The sequence below is a fragment of the Corvus hawaiiensis genome, chromosome 4 (genome assembly GCF_020740725.1).
Source record: "Corvus hawaiiensis isolate bCorHaw1 chromosome 4, bCorHaw1.pri.cur, whole genome shotgun sequence".
Taxonomy (NCBI): Eukaryota; Metazoa; Chordata; class Aves; order Passeriformes; family Corvidae; genus Corvus; species Corvus hawaiiensis.
The window spans coordinates 79,475,064-79,501,031 of record NC_063216.1 but is presented as its reverse complement, the minus strand read 5'-3'; the positions used below and the strand labels follow the sequence as shown (position 1 = coordinate 79,501,031).

At 63.0% G+C, this 25,968-nt stretch overlaps 1 protein-coding gene across 6 annotated transcripts in view; it reads right to left on the bottom strand.

Annotated features, from left to right (window-relative positions):
- The window catches only part of SBF1 (SET binding factor 1), a 64,372-nt gene that overhangs the window by 26,159 nt on the left and 12,245 nt on the right, over positions 1 to 25,968 (bottom strand). For 3 of the 6 annotated variants that reach the window (XM_048300798.1, XM_048300800.1, XM_048300801.1), the window contains exons 2-7: positions 11,700 to 11,785; positions 6,429 to 6,566; positions 5,913 to 6,041; positions 3,837 to 3,947; positions 1,352 to 1,375; positions 196 to 301 (exon numbers count right to left, since the gene is read on the bottom strand). In XM_048300798.1, the coding sequence (XP_048156755.1) occupies positions 196 to 301; positions 1,352 to 1,375; positions 3,837 to 3,947; positions 5,913 to 6,041; positions 6,429 to 6,566; positions 11,700 to 11,785 (594 nt within the window). The remainder of the gene's footprint in view (positions 1 to 195; positions 302 to 1,351; positions 1,376 to 3,836; positions 3,948 to 5,912; positions 6,042 to 6,428; positions 6,567 to 11,699; positions 11,786 to 25,968) is intronic. The other 3 variants (XM_048300799.1, XM_048300804.1, XM_048300802.1) reach the window with 1 other exon arrangement.

Below are 25,968 nucleotides of genomic sequence, written 5' to 3'. Positions count from 1 at the left end.
GCAGCGGCAGCCCCCGGGCTGCTCCTGCAGACCCCAGCCCCAATCCCACCCTCCCGGAAAAGGGACGGCGCAGCGGGGCCGGGGAAGCTCAGCCGGGACAGAGCTCGGAGCTGCGGGCAGGAGGTGACAGGCAGGGCCCCCGGGTGCCACGGTGGCAGGGTGGGGACGCGGTGGCAGGGTGGGGACGCGTCTCACCGAGCTGGCGGAAGAGCAGGGCCACGCTGCAGCTGCTGACGGGCAGCGAGTCATTGATGGGGGTCTGGATCACCTGCCTGTCCCCCGCGCCCAGCGAGATCGTCCTCTGCAAGGGAACACACAGCCGGTCACCAGGGCCACCCACACAGGGACCGGGACAGGGCAGCGGCAGCCAGACCCCCCCGGGCACGGGGCCGGGACCACCGTGCCCCGGCACAACCCCCGCCTGCTGCGGGAACAGGGAGGGGAGAGATAGGGAAGAGGGGAAGGGAAAGAGAGAAGAAGATGCTGCCCCAGCACCCACTGGGTGCTTGACTGGGTCCCTGGGCTGAGGGGAGGGAGGGGACCTCCTGCAACGCCCCCAGACAGAGCCAGTGACGTCCCAATGGCCCCAGGATCCGCACGGAGATGTGGGACACGACGGCTCTCCGGGACACGAGGGCTCCCCCGGACTCAAGGGTTCCCCAGGATTTGGGGACTCTCCAGGACCCGAAAGCTCCCCAGGTCATGAGGGGTCCCCAGAACTCGTTGGGGCCTTCAGGTCATGAGGGCTCCCCAGGATTCAAAGGCTCCCCAGGACTCAAGAGCTCCCCAGAATGTGAGGGGAATTTGAGCCCCTCTGAGGCCCTTGGAGCTGAGAGAGCAGCTCCCCTCGCCCAGCCCCAGCACCCCGGGCACAGGATCAGTGCTTCTTCGCTGATACCACCTAATATCCCCAGGCCTGAGCTCACCCCAGGGGCACTCACACATCCCCAGGCTGCCTCCAGGCCCCTCTGCTCCTCTTTCCACACCTCTCCAGGGAAAGCTCCTGCAGTAGCAGCATTCCCAGTGCAGCCACCTCCCAGCAGGAGCTCCCAGCTCCCGCCAGGAACAGCCCCAAAATCCACGGCTGAGCAGAGCCTGACCCCTGAGCTGGGTTGTCACAACCCCAGCAGGACACCCGGAGAGGTGTGCCTGGAATTCAGCCCCTTCCCAGAGCCCAGGGACACGTTCTGGCTGCCCTGGGGTGGGACACAAGGTGCCCCAGGGCGCCCTGAGAGCACCGGGACAGGGGCTGGGTCACAGCAATTAACAGAGGCTGCTAATGAGGGGACAGACCCAGATCGGGGAGAGAAAAGGTGGGAAAAAGAAGGTGGGAAAGAAAAGGAGTTCGTACCACGGCTTCATCCTCCACGTCAGGCTGAGGTGGGACAGACAGAGAGCACAGTCAGTTAGGACACACGGACAGCAGCACGGACAGCGGGACAGGAGAGCAGCTCACAGACAGACACGGACAGCAGCACGGACAGCGGGACAGGAGAGCAGCTCACAGACAGACACGGACAGCAGCACGGACAGCGGGACAGGAGAGCAGCTCACAGACAGACACGGACAGCAGCACGGACAGCGGGACAGGAGAGCAGCTCACAGACAGACACGGACAGCAGCACGGACAGCGGGACAGGAGAGCAGCTCACAGACAGACACGGACAGCAGCACGGACAGCGGGACAGGAGAGCAGCTCACAGACAGACACGGACACCAGCACGGACAGCAGGACAGGAGAGGAGCTCACAGACAGACACGGACACCAGCACGGACAGCGGGACAGGAGAGCAGCTCACAGACAGACACGGACAGCAAAAGGGACAGCGGGACAGGAGAGCAGCTCACAGACAGACACGGACAGCAAAAGGGACAGCGGGACAGGAGAGCAGCTCACAGACACGGACAGCAAAAGGGACAGCGGGACAGGAGAGCAGCTCACAGACAGACACGGACAGCAAAAGGGACAGCGGGACAGGAGCCCAGACAGACACGGAGTGAAAGCAACGCCTACGGCACCAGGAGGACCACTGGACACGGCAGGAGAGCAGGAAAAGCACGGAAAGGGAAGTGCCACCAAACTGTCCCCCCTGTCACCCAGCGCCCGTTCCCACGGCACAGAGCCACCCTGCCCCACCTGGGGGCACGGATCTGTGCCAAGCTCAGCGAGCCATGGTGGCAGGAGGAGCCGTCCTGCTCCAGCAGCCGCTCCTGGTCCCGCCGGGAGCAGCCGGATCCGGGCAGATCCCACGGGAAGGGACTGCAAACCCGGGTGGGTGCCTGGCACGGCCGTGGGACGGGCACAGCCCTGGGATGGGCAGCACCTCACTCCGCTCCCTGGGACACTTGCTCAGGCCTGGCTCCATCCCTGTCCTGCAAACACCCGGAACACTGCGGGCTCTCCTGGGATTGGCATCGCGCTGGGCGCCGGAGGGAGCCCCAAGCCTGCGGCAGCTCCAGCAGCACCTGCCCCAAATCCCGCTGTGACACGGGGTCAGGGAGCCCCCTCGGGGCCGGGGCACAGCGGGGAGGAAACCCCGGTCTGGGGACACCAGTGCCCCATGGAGCTGTCCCAGTGCCCCGCGCTGCTGTCCCAGTGCCCTGGCGCTGCTGTCCCAGTGCCCCATGGAGCTGCCCCAGTGCCCTGCGCTGCTGTCCCAGTGCCCCATGGAGCTGCCTCAGTGCCCTGCGCTGCTGTCCCAGTGCCCCATGGAGCTGTCCCAGTGCCCCACAGTGCTGTCCCAGTGCCCCATGGAGCTGTCCCAGTGCCCCATGGAGCTCTCCCAGTGCCCCGTGCTGCTGTCCCAGTGCCCCATGGAGCTGTCCCAGTGCCCCGCGCTGCTGTCCCAGTGCCCTGGCGCTGCTGTCCCAGTGCCCCATGGAGCTGCCCCAGTGCCCTGCGCTGCTGTCCCAGTGCCCCGCGCTGCTGTCCCAGTGCCCCATGGAGCTGTCCCAGTGCCCTGTGGTGCTATCCCAGCCTGGCCAAGGCTCCCCCATCGGATCAGCCCGGCTGTGGGATCATTCTTGGCACTCTGTGCTGGGGGAAGAGGAGCTCAGCTGAGGGGATGGCACATGGGGACACAAGCACACACCCACAGTGACACTGCAGGGGCCAGCAGGGCACGAGAGCTCCAGGGCACAGCGCTGCTGTCCCCAGCCTCCTGCCGGGGCATCCAGCTGGGCTTTCCCTCTCTGCCATCCGCAAGGAGCCTCCCAGCTCCATGTGCTGAGCCCAGCTGGCCCCGAGCAGGGCAGGCTGGAGGGGGCTCTGAGGGGACAGCGGGGGGGTTGGTGGCCTCAGCTCCAGGAGAAGCTGCAGCTCCTGAGGCCCCCAGGCACGGGCACAGGACCCAGCACAGACACGGGCACAGGACCCAGCACAGAGACGGACACAGCACCAGGCCAGTGCCCTGAGGACAGCTCCAGGCTGCTGTCCTGGCCCCGCTGGCCCGTGTCCCTGCAGCTGTCCCAGCCCCACTCTCACAGATGGCCCGTGAGCACTGGGCTCTGGAGCAGCTCTCCACAGGGCGATCCCACAGGGCTGAGCGCAGAGCCGGAGTCCGGGAGTGCCAGGGAGCAGGGAATGTTTGCATGGATCGAGCAGCACCCATGTGAGCTGCTGGTCTCCCTCCCAAGGCAGCAGGAGCCAGGACATGGAAGCCGCAGCAGGAGCTCCTTGGCTCATTGAGGATCCGAGTGGGATTTGTGCCTGGAAGCACTCGGGAAGGCAGCGGGGCACGGAGCCAGGCGCTGCCCACGGGTCCCCCTCGGCTCTGCCAGCACAGGGAGCAGGACTCGGCTGAGCTCTGAGGGGCCAGGGACGGCGGGACACCCACCTGCGCTCCCCCCGTGATGGGGATGGTGCAGGTCAGCAGGTTCCCAATGACGTTCTCCAGGGACACGCTCAGCCCGTCCACGTAGATGGTGTAGATCAGCCCCAGGCTGTTCTGGAGAGGGGAGCAGAGCAGGGATGAGCAGGGCCAGGAGCTGGGGACACTCCCAGGGCTCATCCCTGGCCACAAACGCACCCTGGGAACGCCGCTCCAGGCCTTCCCCATCCACAGGAGTGGGATATTCCAGCCAGGAGCACATCCCCGTCCCTGCACTGACCCCACGGAGCAGAGGACGTGTCCCCAAGGCCAGGGATCCAGGGAACAGCACCGAGGGCCTTCCCAAAGCTCCACGAGCAGAGGTGACCAGGGCAGCCGGGCTGCTCCAGCTCCCAGCACTCCCAGTCCCACACAACCCCCAGGGAAGGGATGGCAGCAGATCCTTCCCCAGCGAGGGCTGGCTGAGATGCCCAAAATGTGGGCGACGGCCTTGCCAGCACACCTGGACTCTGGTCAGCCCTGGGTGGTCCCTGTGGGCCCCTTCCCACACAGCCAGCCTGTTCCAACTGGGAACCAACAGCAGCCCCGGCTCAGAGGGAGTCTGGGGGCACCAGCACAGGGCTGGGAATGAGGAATTGGAGGAATTTGTCCTCCAGGCACCCTCAGGGTGTTGTTTTCAAACCATCTGCCCATGGCAGCGAGGAAAAGGGAAAACACAAATACTGGGATTTGGAGAGCGGAGCCAGGGAGGCTCTGGAACGCTGGAATAATGAGGGAAGAGCAGGATAAACCCCTGCCCACTGGAATAACGAGGGAAGAGCAGGATAAACCCCTGCCCAATGGAATAACGAGGGAAGAGCAGGATAAACCCCTGCCCAATGGAATAATGAGGGAAGAGCAGGATAAACCCCTGCCCAATGGAATAACGAGGGAAGAGCAGGATAAACCCCTGCCCAATGGAATAACGAGGGAAGAGCAGGATAAACCCCTGCCCAATGGAATAACGAGGGAAGAGCAGGATAAACCCCTGCCCAATGGAATAATGAGGGAAGAGCAGGATAAACCCCTGCCCACTGGAGTAACAGGGAAGAGCAGGATAAACCCCTGCCCAATGGAATAACGAGGGAAGAGCAGGATAAACCCCTGCCTGCTGGAATAACGAGGGAAGATGAAACTCAGACTCTTGGACTAAACTCAAACCACTAAGGACTGGACTAAGGAGCTGGGAACCGTTTCTGTGCAGTCCCAGGGGAGCAGCTGGCAGGACATGTCTGTCTCTGAAACAAGTGAGGTGACCCCTGTCCCTTGGAGTCGCCCCAGCTTTTGCCTGCCAGGACCCCGCTCTGCTCTCCCAGGCTCAGGAAAACAAACAGATCCTGTATTTCAGAGAATTCCCACTCCACAGAAGGCCAGGGATGCCTCCCACTGTGCCAGGCTGCTCCAGCCCCAATGTCCAGCCTGGCCTTGGCCACTGCCAGGGATCCAGGGGCAGCCCCAGCTGCTCTGGGCACCCTGGGCCAGGGCCTGCCCACCCTCCCAGCCAGCAATTCCCAATTCCCAGTCTCCCATCCAGCCCTGCCCTCTGGCACTGGGAAGCCATTCCCTGGCTCCTGGCCCTCCATGCCTTGGCCCCAGTCCCTCTGCAGCTCTCCTGGAGCCCCTTCAGGCCCTGCAAGGGGCTCTCAGCTCTCCCTGGAGCCCTCACTTCTCCAGGCTGGACACTCCCAGCCCCATCCCCATGGACACAATCTGTCCAGCTCTCAGCCCCAGCCCTCTCAAGTCCTTCCCAGGCACACAAAGCAGCACCTTTGGAGCCAGCACAGCTGGCACAGACAATGCTCCCAGGAACGGGCTGTTCCTTGCAGTTTTCCCTGAGTGGGGCTGGCAGCTGCTCCGTGTCCTGCAGCCGTTGGGGATCAGCGGCAGCTGCCGACCCCGCAGCTCCGGGGTGCCAAGGGCAGGATGGGGCCAGGCTCCCACGGGGGCTGTGCCAGCGTGTTCCCACTGCCACAGCCAGGAAGGCTCTCCCAGCACAGCTCCCCTCTCGCCCGAGCACGAAGGCTGTCCCCATCCCCGACTCACCCGGAACACCTCGGCGTGGTCCAGCCGCGACACCAGCACCAGGCTCTTGGGGGCAAAGAGCTGGGCAGGCTGCACGGGGGCTGAGGCCTCCTCCTCCTCCTCCTCACCACTCCTGGCGTGGCTCTGGGGCTGGGGAGACACAAACCAGCGTGGGCTGGGGGTTACAGGGTGCCCTTCCCTCTCCCGAGCTCCCGGTGCCAGCGTCCGGATTCCCCAGGCCCAGGGAAGGCAGAACCCCTGGCCAGAGCTAAATCCAGCTGGGTGCTTCCCTATCAGCACTGCTGACCACCCTTCCCACCCATCCATGGATTCCTGTGGCACAGGGAAGGCAGAACCCCTGGCCAGAGCTAAATCCAGCTGGGTGCTTCCCTATCGGCACTGCTGACCACCCTTCCCACCCATCCATGGATTCCTGTGGCACAGGGAAGGCAGAACCCCTGGCCAGAGCTGAACCCAGCCGGATCCTTCCCCGCCAGCCCCTGTCCCCGTGTCCCCAGGTCCCCGTGTCCCCGGTACCTGCGGGCTCTCCACGGCCTCCCAGAAGGTGAAGCAGGCGCAGTAGTGCCGCTCCGAGTTGATGTCGGTCAGCACGGCCACGAAGAAGGTTGGGGGGTTCCTCTCGGGGAAGAGCTGCCACCCGCTGGGCTGGCAGAACTGCGGAGGGACGGCAGCGGGCTCGGGGGGCTGCCAGCCCTCACCCCACACTGGGCAATCCCAACCCGACCCCCAGTCCCACGTGGCCCGTGGGGAAGGGCAGCTCCACGGTCCGGGAGCAGGGAGAGCACGGGGCAGAGCCCCCCGGGCTCCTGGAACCTCCCAACCCCGCTGGACCGGCTCTGGGAATTCCCAAACCCCCTCCTGTCCGCAGGGACAACAGGAGCTGCCTGGAGAACCCCAAACTGGGAGGAATTGTGAGGGGAAAGCCCGGCTGGGCTGGGCTGAGGCTCCTGGCACCGACACCCCCAGGATCAATGGGGTCTGCACAGCCCCCCACGGCACTGAGACCCCAAACTCTGCACCAAGACCCGCAGGCTCTACACAGCCCCCAAACCCTGCACACCCCCAGCCTGCCGTGTGCCAGACATCCCACGCCAGCACCACCCAGAGCCCAGAAGGAAAGGGGACACGTGGGACAGGGCTCTGGAGTGGCTCCAGGAGGTGGCACCACTCCCCCGGGACAAACACCGGCCCGGCTGTGCCATCGTCACCGCACCAGCTGCTGGCACTGCCCAAAGCCCCGCCCAGGGCCGGGGTAATTCCAGCCGGTGGCCCCAGGACTCCTCCGGCTTGCCGGGTCTCAGGGGGCTTTTCTTTATTTCCTCAGGGCTGCATTTGGCTGCTGGGGAGCTGTGGAAAATTCCCGAGGCGCGGGGCAGCCTGGCTCCTCGCCGGGCTCGCTGAGGACATGGGGAATTCAGCACATCCCGGGACGAGAACGAGGTACCGGGACCGGGCACGCACAGGAATCCTGCTCCAGCTCCCTCAGGAATCCAAGGTGGTTTCCCAGCTGTCCACCACTCCCCGTGCTCACAGTGCCCACGGATCCCCCTCTCCTGCCCGGGAGGAGCCCACGGGACAGGAGCTCAGCCTTGTCCAGATCCTCGGGATGGCAGCAGGAGGGAGGGGAGGAAAAAGCACCCCAGGAGCTGCATCCCAGATTCTGTGTCCCTGAAAAGCAGCATCCGGGGCCTCTCCATCCCGGTGCCTCCTGCCCGGGTCCCGGCTGGAGCTCAGGGGAAGGTTTGGCCCAGCAGAACATCGGGATGAGCACACGGTGTCACTGTCCCGGTGCCACTGTCCCTGTGTGGGAGTTCCCCTCACTGCTCCCAGCCCCACACAGAGCTCTCCAGAGAGATCTCCTGGCACTGCGGGAATGAGGAGCCCAGAGCACGCGGAGCTGCCGGGGAACAGATCAGGGAATCCTGGAATGTTTGGGTGGGAAGGGAGCTCAGAGCCCCTCCAGTGCCAGCCCTGCCATGGCAGGGACACCTCCCACTGTGCCAGGCTGCTCCAGCCCCAATGTCCAGCCTGGCCTTGGCCACTGCCAGGGATCCAGGGGCAGCCCCAGCTGCTCTGGGAATTCCATTCCAGCCCCTCCCCACCCTCCCAGCCAGCAATTCCTTCCCAAGATCCCATCTAAATCTCCCCTCTTTTAGTTTAAAACCATCCCCCTTGTCCCGGCTCCCAGCCAGCATTCCCGAGTGTCACATCCCAGACAGGGATGCGCTCCAGGACCGTGGTGTCACCCTTCCCTGTGGGGACAGGAGCGGTGGGAGGCCTTGGACACCCACCAAGCCAGCTGGGAATTCTCCCCAAGCTGTGGGATACGGAGTCAGCTTCCTAAAAATGGCACCTGCTGAGAGGATGGGTCACCTCAAACCAGCAGGTGACACCTGGATCAGGTGACGCCGTGGGAGCACACGGAAATGCCGGAGTCGCTCCCAGCCCAGCCTGAGCTCACTCAATCCCACCCGGATAACTCATCCAGCAGGAGCCCCGTGACATCACCCCCCCTGCCCCACCTCACCCAGATCCTCCAGGAAGGAAAACCATGGGAATGGGCACAGCTGGCAGGGGCAGGACAGGTGTCCCCGGGGTCAGCCCGACCTGACCGATGGTGGCACCCGGCGCTCGGCCACCCTGAGGTGCCACAGGTGAAGGGAGGCAAAGCCACAGATCCCCACGGATAGAGCAGGATCATGAAATTGCTTGGGTTGGAAAAACCCCTCGGAGCCCATCCAGTCCAACCGTTCCCAGCTCTGCCAAGGCCACCACTGCCCATGTCCCCAAGTGCCACATCCACAGGGCTTTGAAGTCCCTGCAGGGATGGGCACTCCAGACCTCCCTGGGCAGCTGGGCCAGGGCTGCACAGCCCTTTCCAGGAGGAATTTCCCCCATCTCCACCCCGAGCTTCCCTCAGGCCGTTCCCTCTCTCCTGTCCCTGTTCCCTGGGAGCAGAGCCCGACCCCCCCGGCTGCCCCCTCCTCCCTCACCAGTTCCTCCCCAGTTACTCCACAGCCTTTCCCAAGGATTCACTTGGTGAGGATCCCGCCCGCGATGTCCCAAGCCATGTTCCTGGGCATTTATTTTTCCTGCTGGTCCCACCCAGGGGGCAGCGTGGGGGTGCCTCTCCTCCCTCTGGAGTGTTCCCAAAACAGCCGCCAGCTCCGAGGGCTCGGCTACGGCTGCCGCCCCCGGATCCGCCCTGCCGGGAGAGGTCTGGGCATTGGCATGGCCAGGCTGGACACGGGCTGGGAGCAGCTTGGGACAGTGGGAGGTGTCCCTGCCATGGCAGGGCTGGCACTGGAGGGGCTCTGAGGTCCCTTCCCACCCAAACCAGTCTGGAATTCCATGGGCACGCCAGGTGAGGCTCAGCCACCAGTGCTCAAACACAACCAGCAGTGTTCCCATCCTCTGGCAGTGGAGACCCCCAGCCTGTCCCAACCCCTCCTGTCCCAACAATCCCCTTCAGTCGGGGCTGGACACAGCGATTTCCTACAGACACCTCTGACCTGGCCCCCGGAGCAAACCTTGGACACAGCTGTGCTCACCTCATCAAGGAATCCTGGAATGGTTGGGTGGGAGGGAGCTCAGAGCCCCTCCAGTGCCAGCCCTGCCATGGCAGGGACACCTCCCACTGTGCCAGGCTGCTCCAGCCCCAATGTCCAGCCTGGCCTTGGCCACTGCCAGGGATCCAGGGGCAGCCCCAGCTGCTCTGGGCACCCTGGGCCAGGGCCTGCCCACCCTCCCAGCCAGCAATTCCCAATTGCCAATCTCCCATCCAGCCCTGCCCTCTGGCACTGGGAAGCCATTCCCTGGCTCCTGGCCCTCCATGCCTTGGCCCCAGTCCTTCTGCAGCTCTCCTGGAGCCCCTTTAGGCCCTACAAGCTGCTGGATGTCCAGGAATGCTGGCAGAGGTGGAGCAGGTCTGGACACATCCAGCAGGTGCCAAAACCATCCCAGAGCTGCCCCAGGACACGGAAAATCCCAGACCGAGACCTGTGCGATCATGGCATGGAAGGACACAAGGCCTCAGTGCCAAGGAAGGATCCAAAAGGGAGAGCGGGAATGGCCCTGAGCCTCACTGGAGCACAGAGAGCCCCCGGATTTCCAGGAATCTCCACTCCCATCCCTCCTTGTGCAGCCGATCCCACCGGGATCCCTGTGTTCCAGCAGTGACCCAGCTGCTCCCTGGGACTGCCCTCCCCAGGCAGGGCACAGCTCTGGCAGGCAGGGAGAGGCTCCCACAGCAATTTATCCGCATCCCGTGCCTGTCCCCACAGGAGCTCCATCCATTACAACGAGACATTCCCGTTGGGAATTGCTGCCAGACACTGCGCACGGCCAGGAGCTCCAAACCCCATCTCCCTGCACACCCCAGGAACCCTTTTTTCCCCCAAAAGCTGTCAGGAGGATCAGCCCTGACCGCAGTGTCACATGCCCCCCAGCCCCGGGATGGGCTCCCGCGGATTTTCGGGGCTGCCTTGGGATCAGCCCCGCGCGCTGCTCCCCCGGGACACCCTCACAGCTTGTGGGAAGCCCTGGAGCCACCCCTGGCCCCCAACAGGACAGGGCTCCAACTGTTTAAATTCCAGGGATTTTTTGGCTGGACAGTTTGACCCTTGGGAAAAAAAGCAGCTTTGCTCCTGCTTGGGACAGTTCCCAAGTCCCTGCAGACACCAGGAAACTCGGAGCAGAAAAATAAAAATAACGTTGTGTTTTTGCCTCGGATGAAACAGCCCGGAAAGGTCCCAAATTGTGCTGGAATTTCAGGGAACATGCGACGGGAAGAGGAGCTGGACACTGCCAGTCCCACTGACAATGGGAAGAGGAGCCAGGGGCCCCAGTGACCCCAGTGATGATGGGCAGGGACACCTCCCACTGTGCCAGGCTGCTCCAGCCCCAATGTCCAGCCTGGCCTTGGCCACTGCCAGGGATCCAGGGGCAGCCACAGCTGCTCTGGGAATTCTATCCCAGCCCCTCCCCACAGTCCCAGCCAGGAATTCCTGCCCCATATCCCATCTAAAGTTTTTCCAGCCCTGGCACAGCTGCCCAGGGCAGGGGTGGAGTCCCCATCCCTGCAGGGATTTCAAAGCCCTGTGGATGTGGCACTTGGGGACATGGGCAGCAGTGGCCTTGGCACCACTGAGTGCACTCAGAGGGATTTTCCAACCCAAATAAATCCGTGATTCCACGAACTCCAGGGGCAAGGGAGCAGCTTCCAGAAGGGGTCTGGCGGTCTGTCCCAGCCCACCCTTGTCCCTGGGAATGGAGCTCCAGCCCCTCCCTCAGGGCCCTCAGAGCTCCAGGGCAGGGACTGGGAAGAGCTCCCACTCCAGTTCCGCAATGAGGGGAACAATGCCACGGTCCTGGATTAGCTGGAGCCGGTCTGGAGGATCCCCACAGCAGCACATCCCAGAACGACCCACTCCGAGCTGGCCCCAGAGCTCTCCCGAGAGCCAGCGACCGTGTCCAGAGGGCTGGGAGGATCCAGCCAGGGCAGGGCACCGGGAAAGGCCTGGCCACGCTCCTGAGGGGCTGTGGACACCAAGGCTGCATCCACAGCTCCTCCAGGAGCCATTCCAGCATCCCAGCGGCTGATTCCGGAAAAGGAGGGGTAGCAGAGGCCGGGACAGGAGCCAGCACGGCGGATCCCACCGTTTCTGGAGAGTTCTGGAGCTGGAGCTGCATCCAGGGCAGGTGGGAACCGCTCCCTCACGGCCCCCCAGTCACACCCTGTGGGACATGTCCCGGTGTCCCCCTGGTGTCCCCGGGGCAGCCACTCACCAGCTCGATGCCCTGTGGGAAGGGGTTGTCCTCCCAGTCCTTCTCCGGGAAGCGCTGCAGGATCTGTCCCTGCCCATCCCCGCTCCCTGCGGAGACAAGACAGGATTAGAGGGCAGCAGGTACCCCCCACCCCACCTCGGGAATGCCAGGCTGGAACAACACCGGGATGCTCCAGCTCTCCAGGGACAGGGCAGCGCAGGAGAGAGCCCGGCCCTTGCACAGGCTCAGCAGCACTGCCCGCTCCGGCAGGGAACAGCGGGGATTCCAAGCTCCCAGAGCCTTAACGGGAGGTGGGAACGGCCCTGGAGCAGCAGCTCCGGTCCCAGTCCAGCCAGAACCTCCTTCCTTGTGATGCCAACACGGACAGCACCCCCGATCCAAGCTGCCATTCCCTGCTCCTCATCTCCCTGCTGCCCTTTCCCCACACAATCCTGGCCCGGGATTTGCTTTCGGGTTCCCAACAGCTCCTGCTTCCCTGGGGCTTTATGGAGCACTGGCAGCACTCCAAACCCTCACCTGCCCCCCAGCCCACACCACTCCAGACCCTAAATCCTTGAGTTTCCCGATGGAGCTGGCAGGGCAGGGGGGGCATTCCGGGAGCAGCCGGCTCTGGGCCAGCCTGAGGTGCTGGTGGAACCAATTGCTCCTGTCACAGCCCCTGCCAGGCTGCCCACGTCCTTCCAGAGACACAGCCGCTCACGGAGCCAGCTGGGAATCACAAATCCCGAGGATTCTGGCCCAGCCACGAGGGCAGGCAGCCCCGGGACAGGGAGAGGGGGGATATTCCAGCCCCTCCGGAGCTGCTGAGGGATTATTGCATCTCCAGGGGACCACCCGGGGCATCTCCCATCCCGGCTGGCTTTGGGAGCCGGGTCCTGGCCATGGAATGGGGCTGGGAAAGCAGGAGGAGCACCAGGGAAGGGCTATTTTGGGAGGCCAGCCATGTCCCCAGGGCCCTGCTGACCGCCCGGTAGCCACAGCTGGATTTAGCAGGACCAGGAGAGGGAAAGGGAAAGGGGCCATTTATAGCCCCAGGCCCAAAATGGAAAGGTCGGAGCCAAACTGGGCACAGAATACCCACAGGGACTGGGTTAACAGGGATTGTGTCAACCAGATCCTGCCTGGCCACGTGCTCCCACACCACAGCCCTGCTCCCACAGCCCTGCTCCATCACCACATCCCTCTGGAGGCACCCTTGGCTCCGAGAGCTCCCAGCCCTGGCAAAGGCTGCCTGCTCCCAGTGCCCAGGGCCTGGCTCAAGCTCCAGACAGGAAAATCCCTTGAGATCCACACGTCAGGATTACGGCTCCAATGGCTCCAAGCTGTGCCCTCCCCATCCAGCCCTGCCACGGCTCCACTGGAACATCCTCAGTTAAAGAGAAACCAATACAAGATCAGGGAATCCTGGAATGGTTGGGTGGGAAGGGACCTCAGAGCCCCTCCAGTGCCAGCCCTGCCATGGCAGGGACACCTCCCACTGTGCCAGGCTGCTCCAGCCCCAGTGTCCAGCCTGGCCTTGGCCACTGCCAGGGATCCAGGGGCAGCCCCAGCTGCTCTGGGCACCCTGGGCCAGGGCCTGCCCACCCTCCCAGCCAGCAATTCCCAATTCCCAATCTCCCATCCAGCCCTGCCCTCTGGCACTGGGAAGCCATTCCCTGGCTCCTGGCCCTCCATGCCTTGGCCCCAGTCCCTCTGCAGCTCTCCTGGAGCCCCTTTAGGCCCTGCAAGGGGCTCGCAGCTCTCCCTGGAGCTTCTCCTCTCCAGGGGAGCACCCCCAGCTCTCCCAGCCGGGCTCCAGAGCAGAGGGGCTCCAGCCCTGCAGCAGCTCCGGGGCCTCTCTGGGCTCTCTCCAGCAGCTCCAGGTCCTGCTGCTGTGTCCCCAGGGCTGGGGCAGCTCTGCAGGTGGGGTCTCACCTGAGGGGGCACAGGGGCAGAATCCCCCCTCCCCTGTTGCCCACTGGGATCAGCCCAGCGCTGGGGGGGTCTCAGGCTCATCATCCTCAACACAAACAAAAATCATTCCAAGGGCTGTTGAGAACAATGGGAATCTTGACTCCCAGGGTTTTCCCAGAGCCAGGAGCTGCCACTCTGCAGCCAGCTGCGGGCAGGTACATCCTGATTTAGGGACTGTCCCCACCAGCCTGACTCGGGAACCCTGGACACCCCCGGCACTTCCCTCAGCTGCTCCTCGGGCAGCCCGGGCCCAGCTTTCCCACTTCCCACCATTCAGCTCCGTATCGGGCCGTGGGATCGGCGCGTCCCTTCCTGCCCGGGAGAGCTGGACCTGCCCCATCCATTCTCCTGCCATCCCAGCTGAGATTCCTGGGAAAGCAGGAGATTCCTGGGAAAACACGTGTGCCTGTGAACCTCGGCCTCCCCGCAGCTGCTGTGCTGCTCCTTCCTTCCTGCTGCTCCTGCGGGGCTGGGAGACACCTGGGGGAGCCCGGCCCCTCCCCGGCTGCGCTGGCAAGGGCACGGGATGTTGTTGTGACACAGGAAATTCTAAATAAGCCCAGGGTTAAACACTGAGCTGAGCCACGGCACAGGATGACCCCGGCTGGGAGCGCCGGCACGCCGGGACACTGCCGGGAACGGCCGCTGCTCCGGACAGGGGTCATGGACACACGAGCGCCGTCCCTCGCTCCCAGCGTCCCCGAAATGATGGGACAAGAGGAGCTGGGCCTGAGCACTGCGCAGAGACCCAGCCAGGCGTCCGCCTCCCCGGCCTGGAGTGTTCCCAGACCCTGCAGGAGGTGCCCAGCATCCCTGGAAAATCCCTGGTGGGTTCACAGCAGGGGCACGGCAGCCCCAGTCCATCCCAGCCCCACAGCCAGGGAAGCCACGGGGTCAGGACAGGGAACCGGCCTTGCAGCGGCTCCTGCAGCCCTTCCCTGAGGAGCTGGGTGCAGTGGAGAGAGGGGAGAAGGGAATTTTCACAGGGATTTTAGGCAAAGGAGCTTATTTGGAACAAGCCCTGTGCCACCCCTCACACCCAACACCCTCTGCTGAGGGTGACCAAGAGCACAGGGAGGTGTTTCACCACCAGCACGGGACCACTGGAAAGGGTCAGTCCAGCCAGTCCCAAGGAAAGGATCCTCTGCAGGCCTGGACACGACTCCCACACCCCCGAACCTCAGAAATTCGGGATGAAATCATCCAGGGGAACACAAAGCTCAGACAACACAGCGCTGGAGCTGGCACAGGTCACCCAGAGCGGCTGTGGCTGCCCTGGATCCCTGGCAGTGCCCAAGGCCAGGCTGGACATTGGGGCTTGGAGCAGCCTGGGACAGTGGGAGGGGTCCATGGAACTGGATGAGCCTTAAGGTCCTTCCCACCCAAACCATTCCACAATTCCACGTCCTCCCCACAGGAACCAGAGCTGCTCCAGCCCTCCTTCCCCCCCCGGCTCCAACCTGGACATCATGTCCAGCCAGGAGAGAGTGTGGAACCACTTTAAAAACATTCAGTTACTTCAGGTATCTCAAATTATTCCAGAAATGTTCATTTCACACCATCCATGATTCTCCAGCTCCCCCCAGCTTCGGGGGCAGCTTCATCCCTGCCTGCAAGTGTCAGCTGAGGCTTCCGAGAGCTCCTTGCTGCAGGAATTATTTATAAACTCAGCTGCTTTCAAGCACCAGAAAACCCTTGGTGCTCCAAAGCCCTGCCTGGAGTCCCCGAGGTGGCTCCTGCACAGGCAGGGACAGACCAGGCACGAGGCCACACAACCTGCCAGGACCTGGAGCTGCTGCCAAGGGCCCTCGGAGCCGAGCGCTGATCCCAGCCCAGCCCGGAGCTGCTCCAGCACGGAGCGAGTCAGGCCCAGCCCCGGCACGGAGCAGGGCACCAACGGGGCTCCTGGAACGAGGCAGGATCCACGTATCCCTGTGGCAGCATCAAACAGGGATTGGGAAATGGCCTGCAAGGCCTGGGAGCGATTGCATCAACCAACGCCAACCAACGCCAACCAAGGTGGCGGGAGCGGTGCCAGCGATCCCTGCCCCACCCCTGGAAACACTCCAGGCCAGGCTGGACATTGGGGCTGGAGCAGCCTGGCACAGTGGGAGGTGTCCCTGCCATGGCAGGGCTGGCACTGGAGGGGCTCTGAGGTTCCTTCCCACCCAGCCATTCCAGGATTCCCAGGTGTGCCTCACCAACCTGAGCACAGCCAGCCCATCCCTCACCCCTCTGTTCACCGGGAATCATCACCTGAGTGGGGAGCTGGGATATTCCAGCCCTGGCCATCAGCTCCTCCCTCCCAGAGAGCGGGAGCAGGGCACGGACAGGGATTGAGCCATCCCATCCCATCCCATCCCATCCCATCCCATCCCGGCCCTGCAGCCCCCCGCCCCCAAGCCCACCCAGAACAACACCCGAGTGTCTGCTCCGGGGACAAAGGGGCCTCTGTTCCCTGTGACGTGTTCCCGCCGGGGGGACGGAGAATGGCTTTTCTATGGAGGGAACAAAGGGGCCGTGTGTGGGGCTGGGGGTGGCCCCGCTGCTCCGGCCACCGCCAGGAAAGCCCACCCGGCCCAGGGCGAGCACACGGTCCCTGTCCCCACTCCTGGCCACCGGCAGCCACCAGCATGGGATGGGACAGCCCTGTCCCCACCAGCACCAACGGTGGGTGCTGGCAGCTCCCTGTGCCAGCCACGGCAGCTCCCGGGATCCCTGCGGCTGGAAAAGCCCTCCCAGCCCATCCAGTCCCAGCTCTGCCCCATCCCCACCTTGGCCCCAGCCCAGAGCCCTCAGTGCCACCTCCAGGAATTCCTTGGACACCTGCAGGGATGGGCACTCCAAACGCCCCTGGGCAATGCAATCCCTGTTCCAGTGCTGGACAATCCTTTCCATGGAGAAATTCTCCCTGAAGTGGCACCTACTGGACCCCCAGTGTCCCCTCCACCTGTCCCCAAGGCCACACCCCTCCTGTGGCACGGCCACTGTGCCCCCTGAACGGGACAAGAGAATGAAAAGACCCAAGGAATAATATCCCACTCGTGGTTCTCTCTCCACGTTACAGTGAAACTCCACAGGACAGGGAGCTCGGGAAGGACAAAGCCCTTCCCAGACAGCAGGAACCTGCAGGAGCAGGGTGACAGGGACACCTCTGGCTCTGCCAGCGGGATTTGGGGCAAAAGTCTCCACAAAGTCACACCCGGAACAGCAATTCCTGTCCCGAGTGCAGCTAAAAAAAGGGAAAAACTTCGGAAAAAGCACCTCATTCCGTGTTTATGGTCACCTCGGTGATGTCTGAGGATGTGCTTGACCCGCTGGACACAGGGAAGATAAGGATCACCCAGGGACGATAAGGATCACCCACAGCTTGGGACACGGAGCTGGGCGACAAAGCAAACTGTCTGCATGCAATTCCAGGCTGGAAAAGCCCCATCCAGCCATGGAATGCAAACCCCTGCACCCCAGGGCCACTCGCTCCCAGTTACAACATCCGGGAGCGGCATCAGGGGGACATCACTGCCCGGCCGGAGCAGGGTGCTGGGACTGGGGGCATTCCCAGCACTGCACTTCCACGGAGCACGGCTCCCATTCCCAATGGATTTCAGGGAATCATGGCTTTGGGAGGCTCTGGATGAGCCAAACAGGCTATTTGTAGGGAGCTGAAATAAGGGAGGTGAAGGAGGGGCCAGCGCTGCGGCCCCTCACCCTGGCTCAGTCCTGTCCTGGGAGGTCATCATTCCTCAAACCTCTCCCTAATCCCTCTCAGCCTCAGGAGAAGTGTTGGAAAGAGCCATCTCCCGCTGGATGCAGCCTGGGGGCAGCGCCAGGTGCCCTGCCAGGACCTGGGGGTGCAGACTCCCAGGGATCAGGGACGCTGGCAAATCCTTGGCACAGAGTGCGGCTGGAAAATCCCAGGAGCCTGGGGAATGTGGGGTTCTCTGTTCTCCCACCAGCCCGAATCCTGCAGGAAGATCCACTCAGATCCCCCCACGCAGAGGAATCCACTGCTTATCCCACACACGGCACTTTGGGGATGGCACTCAGGACACGTCCCAAAGGGTCAGGGAAGATCCCGGGATCTGGGAATGGCGGGTGAAGATGGAGCAGCCGGGTATGGAATCACCGCTGTCCTGGTAGGGGACAGATCCTGAGAGATTCCCACCATCCCCACACAAACCTGGGCTGGGATTGCTCGGCACAGCCCGGCTAGAGCCCGGCTGCTCCCTGATGCCATGCCAAGGGAGAGCCGTGTTTATCTTTGGAAACATTAAGGCAGGAGAGGAAGTAATTAAATTTAAAAAACCCCGCCTGCTTCCGAGAGCTCGGCCCAGGAAAGCGCTGCGGGCCCGGAGCGTTCCTGGCAGCGAGACACGGACACGGCCCCGCAGCTGCCGCTGCTCACCCGGAGCCACGGCTGGAGCAGGAAGCTTCTCCATAAATCCCTGGGGAACACGGCCCCACAGTGCCTCAAACCGCCTCAAACCGCCTCCAACCTCCCCAAAGCACCTCCAACCGCCTCACGCACGCGGCAGGAGCCGGAGATCCCTTTGGAGGAGCCCTCCAGGAGCACTGGAAGCTGTGAGGGCCCAGGAGCTGCTTTAAGGGATCCCAGGTGATCTCAGAAGGTCCCGTTGGACCCCAAATTCTCTGGGATTCTACCAAGAGCAGCCAGGTGACAGTGACACCCAGCTGGGTGGAGAACGCCCAGGAGGGGCTCCAGGAGAGCTGCAGAGGGACTGGGGCCAAGGCATGGAGGGCCAGGAGCCAGGGAATGGCTTCCCAGTGCCAGAGGGCAGGGCTGGATGGGAGATTGGGAATTGGGAATTACTGGCTGGGAGGGTGGGCAGGCCCTGGCCCAGGGTGCCCAGAGCAGCTGGGGCTGCCCCTGGATCCCTGGCAGTGGCCAAGGCCAGGCTGGACATTGGGGCTGGAGCAGCCTGGCACAGTGGGAGGTGTCCCTGCCATGGCAGGGCTGGCACTGGAGGGGCTCTGAGCTCCCTTCCCACCCAAACATTCCATGACTCCATGATGCCATGACCTGGAGCTGGCTGGGCACTGTGGCTCAGTTCCCTGGGGAGGAGGATCCCAGTGTCCATCGGGAGCGCCGCTGTCCGGCCGCGGCTCCGTGGCCAGAGCTGCTAAAAGCATTTTGGGGAGAAACTTCTGCTATTTTTACCTGATGCCAAATTCCAGCTGCCTCCCAGGGGAGCCATTCCCAGCTCCCCTGGCACCCCAGGTGATAATTATGGGGCTGCCAGCATTTACCCACGGCCTAAAAACAGCCCCGGCTGCTCCCATGGCCCCTCTTGCCCTGCAGGAAAAATATGTGGGAATTATGGAATGGGTTGGGGTGGAAGGGAGCTCAGAGCCCCTCCAGTGCCAGCCCTGCCATGGCAGGGACACCTCCCACTGTGCCAGGCTGCTCCAGCCCCAATGTCCAGCCTGGCCTTGGCCACTGCCAGGGATCCAGGGGCAGCCACAGCTGCTCTGGGCACCCTGGGCCAGGGCCTGCCCACCCTCCCAGCCAGCAATTCCCAATTCCCAATCTCCCATCCAGCCCTGCCCTCTGGCACTGGGAAGCCATTCCCTGGCTCCTGGCCCTCCATGCCTTGGCCCCAGTCCCTCTGTAGCTCTCCTGGAGCCCCTTCAGGCCCTGCAAGGGGCTCTCAGCTCTCCCTGGAGCTTCTCCTCTCCAGGGGAGCACCCCCAGCTCTCCCAGCCTGGCTCCAGAGCTGTTCCCAGCCAGCAAAGGGATGCACAGGGACAATGGGACAGGATCCAGCCACAGAGCAGCTCTGAGCTCCAGGACAAAAGGCCTCAGTGCCAGCCGCTCTCCCATCCGAGCCGGGCAATTCCCTGCAGAGCAGCCAAGGACAGAGGGAAACCCCAAACCCAAACCCCAGCCAGGGCCGTGCCTCACGGATCACACGCGGGTGCCCAAGTCCCTCCCTGCTCCGTCCTGCCAGGGAACAGGGAATGATCCAAGCCCTGGCTCAGTTAGTCTCGACCCTACAGGGATCATTTCCCCCCATGCTCTGCCAGCATCAACATCTCCCACAAGGGCAGAAGGAGCTTTTGTTCCCTGGTCCCACACAGGCGGCAGCCGCAGGGCCGGAGCTGCCGCCGGAGCGTGGCGCATCCAGGGGGGAAACTGCAGGGAGGGACAACGACAGGAACGGCCAGGTAGGAACGGAGAAGTGGGAATCAGGTCAGATTCCACAGGGGCCTCAGGCGGGCTCGGCAGCGCCAGAGCCACCAGAACTGCAACGGGAGGAAATGTCCCATCAGTACAGGAACTTTGAGAATTCCTTGAGAATGCCACTGAGGGGTCCCCGAGTGCCACATCCATATGGATTTGAAATCCCTGCAGGGATGGGCACTCCAAAGCTCCCTGGGCAGCTGTGCCAGGGCTGGACATTCCCCACCATCCACCCTGCCCCTCCCCTGGCCCAGCCTGAGGCCGTTCCCTCTCTCCTGTCCCTGTTCCCTGGGAGCAGAGCCCGACCCCCCCGGCTGCCCCCTCCTGTCAGGGACTTGTGCAGAGCCACAAGGTCCCCCCTGAGCCTCCTTTGCTCCAGCCTGAGCCCCTTTCCAGCTCCCTCAGCTGCTCCTGGGGCTCCAGCCCCTTCCCAGCTCCATCAGCCGCTCCTCACAGGATCTGTGCTGCAGAAGGGAATCCCCTCCCGGAGGGAGGGCCCTCGCTAGTGAGGAGGAAGAGGCCGACGCCAAGGGGAACTGAAACCCCACTGACCACAGACTGCTCCAGGATGGGGAAGTGACCCTGCCCTGGAGCCCTCAGCTTCCTCATGGGCATTTCCCCGAGAACCAGGGAATTTTCTGAAGCAGGTACAGCTCCCACGGAGCACCAGCAGCCCCGGAGCCTGGAGCTGTCCCTCAGCCTGACCCCACAGCCCTGAGAGAAGCCCTGCTCTGCCCAGGCTTGGGAACACCAATCCCTGTTCCCCCAAACCCCAAGGCGCACATGACCCCAGAGGGTCCAGCCGTGGTCCCAGTCCTGCCCCAGTGACCTGGAGCAGCTCCTCACCTCTAACCCTTGGGAATGAGCAGGGAGGTGGGAATGGAAGCACCACAGAGTGCTGCCAGCTCTGAGCCCGGCCGGGGCTTAGTGCACTCCCAGCAGCTCCTGCTACTGCTCCCAACAGATCCCACCAACACCCAGGTCCCCCAAACCCACCTCATCCCCCCCACGGATTATCTGGGAAGCCTGGGACAGGCCGGGATGAGTCCTGAGGTCATGGAGCTGAGTGGTTCTTCCCCCAGAGGGTGCTGGGCACTGCCCAGGCTCCCCAGGGAATGGGCACGGCCCCGAGGCTGCCGGAGCTCCAGGGGCGTTGGGACAGCACTGCCAGGGATGCCCAGGGGGGATTGTTGGGGGGTCTGTGCAGGGCCAGGGGTTTGATCCGTGATCCCTGTGGGTCCCAGGCTCAGGATGTTCCAGGATTCCATGATCCCAGGTGCCACGTGCAGACCTGTCCCCGGAGCTGCTCCCAGCCCGATCCCGCTGCCGACAGCGCTCGGCTCCAGCTGTGCCGGGACCAGGACCAGCGATTCCGGGCCGGCTCCTGGAGCTCAGCAGGACACGGGGCTCTTCCCAGCTCATCCCAGGGGTTTCAGCTAAAGAGGGGAGATTTAGATGGGATATTGGGAAGACATCAACACAAAGCACGACTTGAAATTCCCCAATTCAGTGGAAGTTCCTGGAGAGTCCAGTTTGCCAAGTGGAGAGGGGACTGGGGACAAGGGCTGGAGGGACAGGACACAGGGAACGGCTTAAGCCGAAAGAGTGGAGCTTTAGATGGGATCTTGGGAAGGAATTGCTGGCTGGGAGGGTGGGGAGGGGCTGGAATGGAATTCCCAGAGCAGCTGGGGCTGCCCCTGGATCCCTGGCAGTGGCCAAGGCCAGGCTGGACATTGGGGCTGGAGCAGCCTGGCACAGTGGGAGGTGTCCCTGCCATGGCAGGGCTGGCACTGGAGGGGCTCTGAGCTCCCTTCCCACCCAACCATTCCAGGATTCCCTGAAGCCAAGGCACAGCCACACCCTGGTCAGTGGCAGAGGCTCTGTTTGATGGGAAGGGCTGGGAAATGCTGCTCCTTCAGATCCTTCCCAGAAGGAAACACAACTCTGCTCCTCCACCCAAAGCCAACAGAGCCGGGGCAGGGGCCGGGCCCTCGCTCCGGCTCCACACCTGGAGCCGCCCTGGAAGGGGATCCTGGGGAGCAGAGGACAAGGTTGAAGGGTTCCATGTGACTTGAGGAGCCCCTGCACCTCCACCAGCCTGAAATCTTCCATTTCCTGAAAGAACTCAACTGAAATCCTTGGACCATTTTGACTTTGAGGAAGACGGGGAAGACTCACTGGAGGAAGAAAGACCCATGGAGCAGAGGAGACTCCGGCAGGAGCAGGAGTGCTCCTCACCGATGTGCCTGGCACACTCCACACATGGAGCTTCCAGCCTTGGAATGACAGCTCAGACTTGAGAGAGCAAACATTCATCTCTGCTGCTGCTGTGCCAGGAAAACCGGGAACCGTGGAGTCAGGAAATGGTTTGGGTGGGAAGGGAGCTCAGAGCCCCTCCAGTGCCAGCCCTGCCATGGCAGGGACACCTCCCACTGTGCCAGGCTGCTCCAGCCCCAATGTCCAGCCTGGCCTTGGCCACTGCCAGGGATCCAGGGGCAGCCCCAGCTGCTCTGGGCACCCTGGGCCAGGGCCTCACCACCCTCCCAGCCAGCAATTCCCAATTCCCAGTCTCCCATCCAGCCCTGCCCTCTGGCACTGGGAAGCCATTCCCTGGCTCCTGGCCCTCCAGGCCTTGGCCCCAGTCCCTCTGCAGCTCTCCTGGAGCCCCTTTAGGCCCTGCAAGGGGCTCTCAGCTCTCCCTGGAGCTTCTCCTCTCCAGGGGAGCACCCCCAGCTCTCCCAGCCTGGCTCCAGAGCAGAGGGGCTCCAGCCCAGCTCTCTGGGCTCTCTCCAGCAGCTCCAGGTCGTGCTGCTGTGTCCCCAGGGCTGGGGCAGCTCTGCAGGTGGGCTCTCACCTGAGGGGGCACAGGGGCAGAATCCCCCCTCCCCTGTGCTCCCAGTGATCTTCTGATGTTTGCAGGGAGCACCCTGGAATGTGGGAGCAGCATCCAGGACACGCCTGGACGATCCCAGTTCCTGTCCCCAATGGAATGGGAGAGCCACCAGTGCAGGGCCCACCCTGAGCACGGCCATGGCCACCCCTCTGCCCCAAACAGCTTCACTTCCCCCACAGCAAAACCCTGTTTTCCCAGAAAAGAAACAAAACTTGGAATTTGACCCAAATAAATACCATCTCTGGCGTAGGTTTAGGTTTTTCCAAACCCTCAACAAAGTGACTGACCCCCAGTTCAGCCAAAGGCAGGAAAAACATCTTGGGATTTACCAAGCTGGACAAAAATACAACCCTTAAAGAGTTCAACAACGGAATAAACAACCCCAAAGCACCAAGACGACACACGAGGCTAAAACCAAGTCAGACACGGAGCAAAGGTCAGGGGAAAATGAGCAACAAACTATTGAAAAATACAAAAAAAAGGGAATTAACAAGAAATTCGACAGAACCACTGAAAATTCAAATGTCTTCTCCAACGTCAGCTTCCTGTCCCACTTGGATTTTCAGGAATACTGAGTGATGTCCGTACTGACCCCGTCCCCCCGGGGTTTTCAGCAGCACAGCCTGGACAGCTGGTTCCAGACACACCAGTCCCAGGAAAAACCACCCAAAACCCCCAAAACCACAGGCTAATGGCCAGAAAATAGGGAAAACACGCCGTAAGCATCCCAAACTTGGACATGGATTAAGGCAAGGCTGTTCTGGATGCATGGAGCTCGAGGGAGGAAGGACGGGAGGGATCCCCCTGAGCCCCATCCCAGAGCAGGAGCGACATTCCCAGAGCCGGCGGAGCTCAGGGAGCCAGGCAGGCCCTCGGGATAATCCCTGCGTGGGCACCCGGGGCTGGGATAAATCCCACAGACAAATCCCAGGCCCGCTCGGGCCCGGCCTTCCCGGCGCCGCTGGAAACGCGGAGCGACGGCGGTGGGAGCGCGCCGGGAACGGGAACCCAGCGCTCACCCCAAAAGGCTCCGGGAAAACAGCCCGGTCCCAAGAGCACTCCGGGGGGATGCGGCTCGGGACACAGGCACAGCCCCATGTCCAGGAGCTCTGGGTGGACACAGAGGGAGGGAGGACACACAGGCTCCTGGTGGGAATATCTGCATTGACCAGAAAGTGGGAAAAATGGCCCAAATGGGACCCGAATCTCTCTGGACCGAGACACGGAGCACCAGGACTGCACTGGATGAGCCCAGCACCTTCCCATTCCCCACAGCCCATCCATCCCACACTGCAGCCGGAGCCAGGACAAACCCACCACCTTCCCATCCCCTCCTTCCCACCCATCCCAGACCGGAGCCAGAGCTGGGATGAGCCCACCCCGTCCCTGTCCCTCGCTCCAGACCGAGGGAGGAGAGTCCACATTTTCCAGCAAACATTTCTGGGAAGAGATCCAAGATCTGGGAGCAGCCTCCAACTCTCCCCGCTCCTCCAGAGCCCCTTCCTCATCCTCCTTCTGCCCAAAGCCAGGGCCACGAGATGGGACTTTGCTTTTGCGGTGGTGCACGGTGACATTCCCACCTCGTCCCCCTTTTTCTGTCACTCCCTTCCAGCCACCCCAGTGCTTGGAAAATTCCATGAACCCCAAAGGCCTCATGGGCTGCGATGAGGCAGCGGAGCCAAGGAAAATAATGTGAAATAATCCCATTGAAATGACTTCAGGGACAGAGAACCAGACGGCTGCAAGAGGGAAGCCATTCCCTGGCTCCTTGTCCCCAGTCCCTCTGCAGCTCTCCTGGAGCCCCTTTAGGCCCTGCAAGGGGCTCTCAGTTCTCCCTGGAGCTTCTCCTCTCCAGGAGCACCCCCAGCTCTCCCAGCCTGGCTGGTGACACTGCCACTGTCCCTCAGATGAACTTTAAATGGCTCAGGAGGACTTAACCCAGGTGATCCCGGGAATCCCTGTGTGTCAAAGCCTCAGCGCTGCTCCCAGCACCGGGACCTGGTGCTGCAGGGATATACCCTAAATGGAAGTGGGCACCTTCAAGGGCCTGGATCCTTCCTGAGTCTGAGGCAAGAGAGAGGCAGCAGAACCCCCTGGACACTGCCAGGGAGCTCTGGGAAGGGTCTGGAGCCCCAGGAGAGGCTGAGGGAGCTGGGAAGGGTCTGGAGCCCCAGGAGAGGCTGAGGGAGCTGGAAAGGGGCTCAGCCTGGAGCAAAGGAGGCTCAGGGGGGCCCTTGTGGCTCTGCACAAGTCCCTGACAGGAGGGGGCAGCCGGGGGGGTCGGGCTCTGCTGGCAGGGAACAGGGACAGGAGGAGAGGGAACGGCCTCAGGCTGGGCCAGGGGAGGGGCAGGGTGGGCATCAGCAGGAATTTCCCCATGGAAAGGGAGCTCAGGCCTTGGCAGGGGCTGCCCAGGGAGCTTTGGAGTGCCCATCCCTGCAGGGATTTAAAATCCATATGGATGTGGCACTTGGGGACAGGGGCAGTGGTGGCCTTGGCAGTGCTGGGAACAGTTGGACTTATGGGCTCCGAGGGGTTTTCCACCCCAAACAACTCCGTGATTCAACGAAAAACAACCAACAGAACACAGAAATACAAGAGCTGCACGTGGGGGGCAGCTGGAGCAGCTGGAGCCAGGTGAGCTCTCACCAGGCACAAACACCCCCAGGTGAGCTCCCCCGGTGCCTGCACAATGTCATCCAGCACACCCCGAGGTCCCTTCCCCCCCTTCACCCATTACTGGGGTTTATTTGGAGTTCCAGCAACCTGGGAGGGTGGGCAGGCCCTGGAATGGAATTCCCAGAGCAGCTGGGGCTGCCCCTGGATCCCTGGCAGTGGCCAAGGCCAGGCTGGACATTAGGGCTGGAGCAGCCTGGCACAGTGGGAGGTGTCCCTGCCATGGCAGGGCTGGCACTGGAGGGGCTCTGAGCTCCCTTCCCACCCAACCATTCCAGGATTCCCTGACCCTGTTCTGTGACTCCTTGGGGTCCCTCTCTGGGGCTGACCCATCCACGCTCCCTCCCCCACGCCCCCCAACCCAGCACCACCTCCAGCCCTGTCTCAGCCGAACGCCAGGAAACCCCAGTAAATCCCGGGATTTACTTGGAGCCCGGCAGCCTCCATCTGGCAGAAGAGCTGCAAATCCCACAGCAGCCTTGCCCGGGGTGGGACGGGTGCCCCAGGCTGGCACTGCAGCCAGGACACCTCAGCAAGTCTCCAGG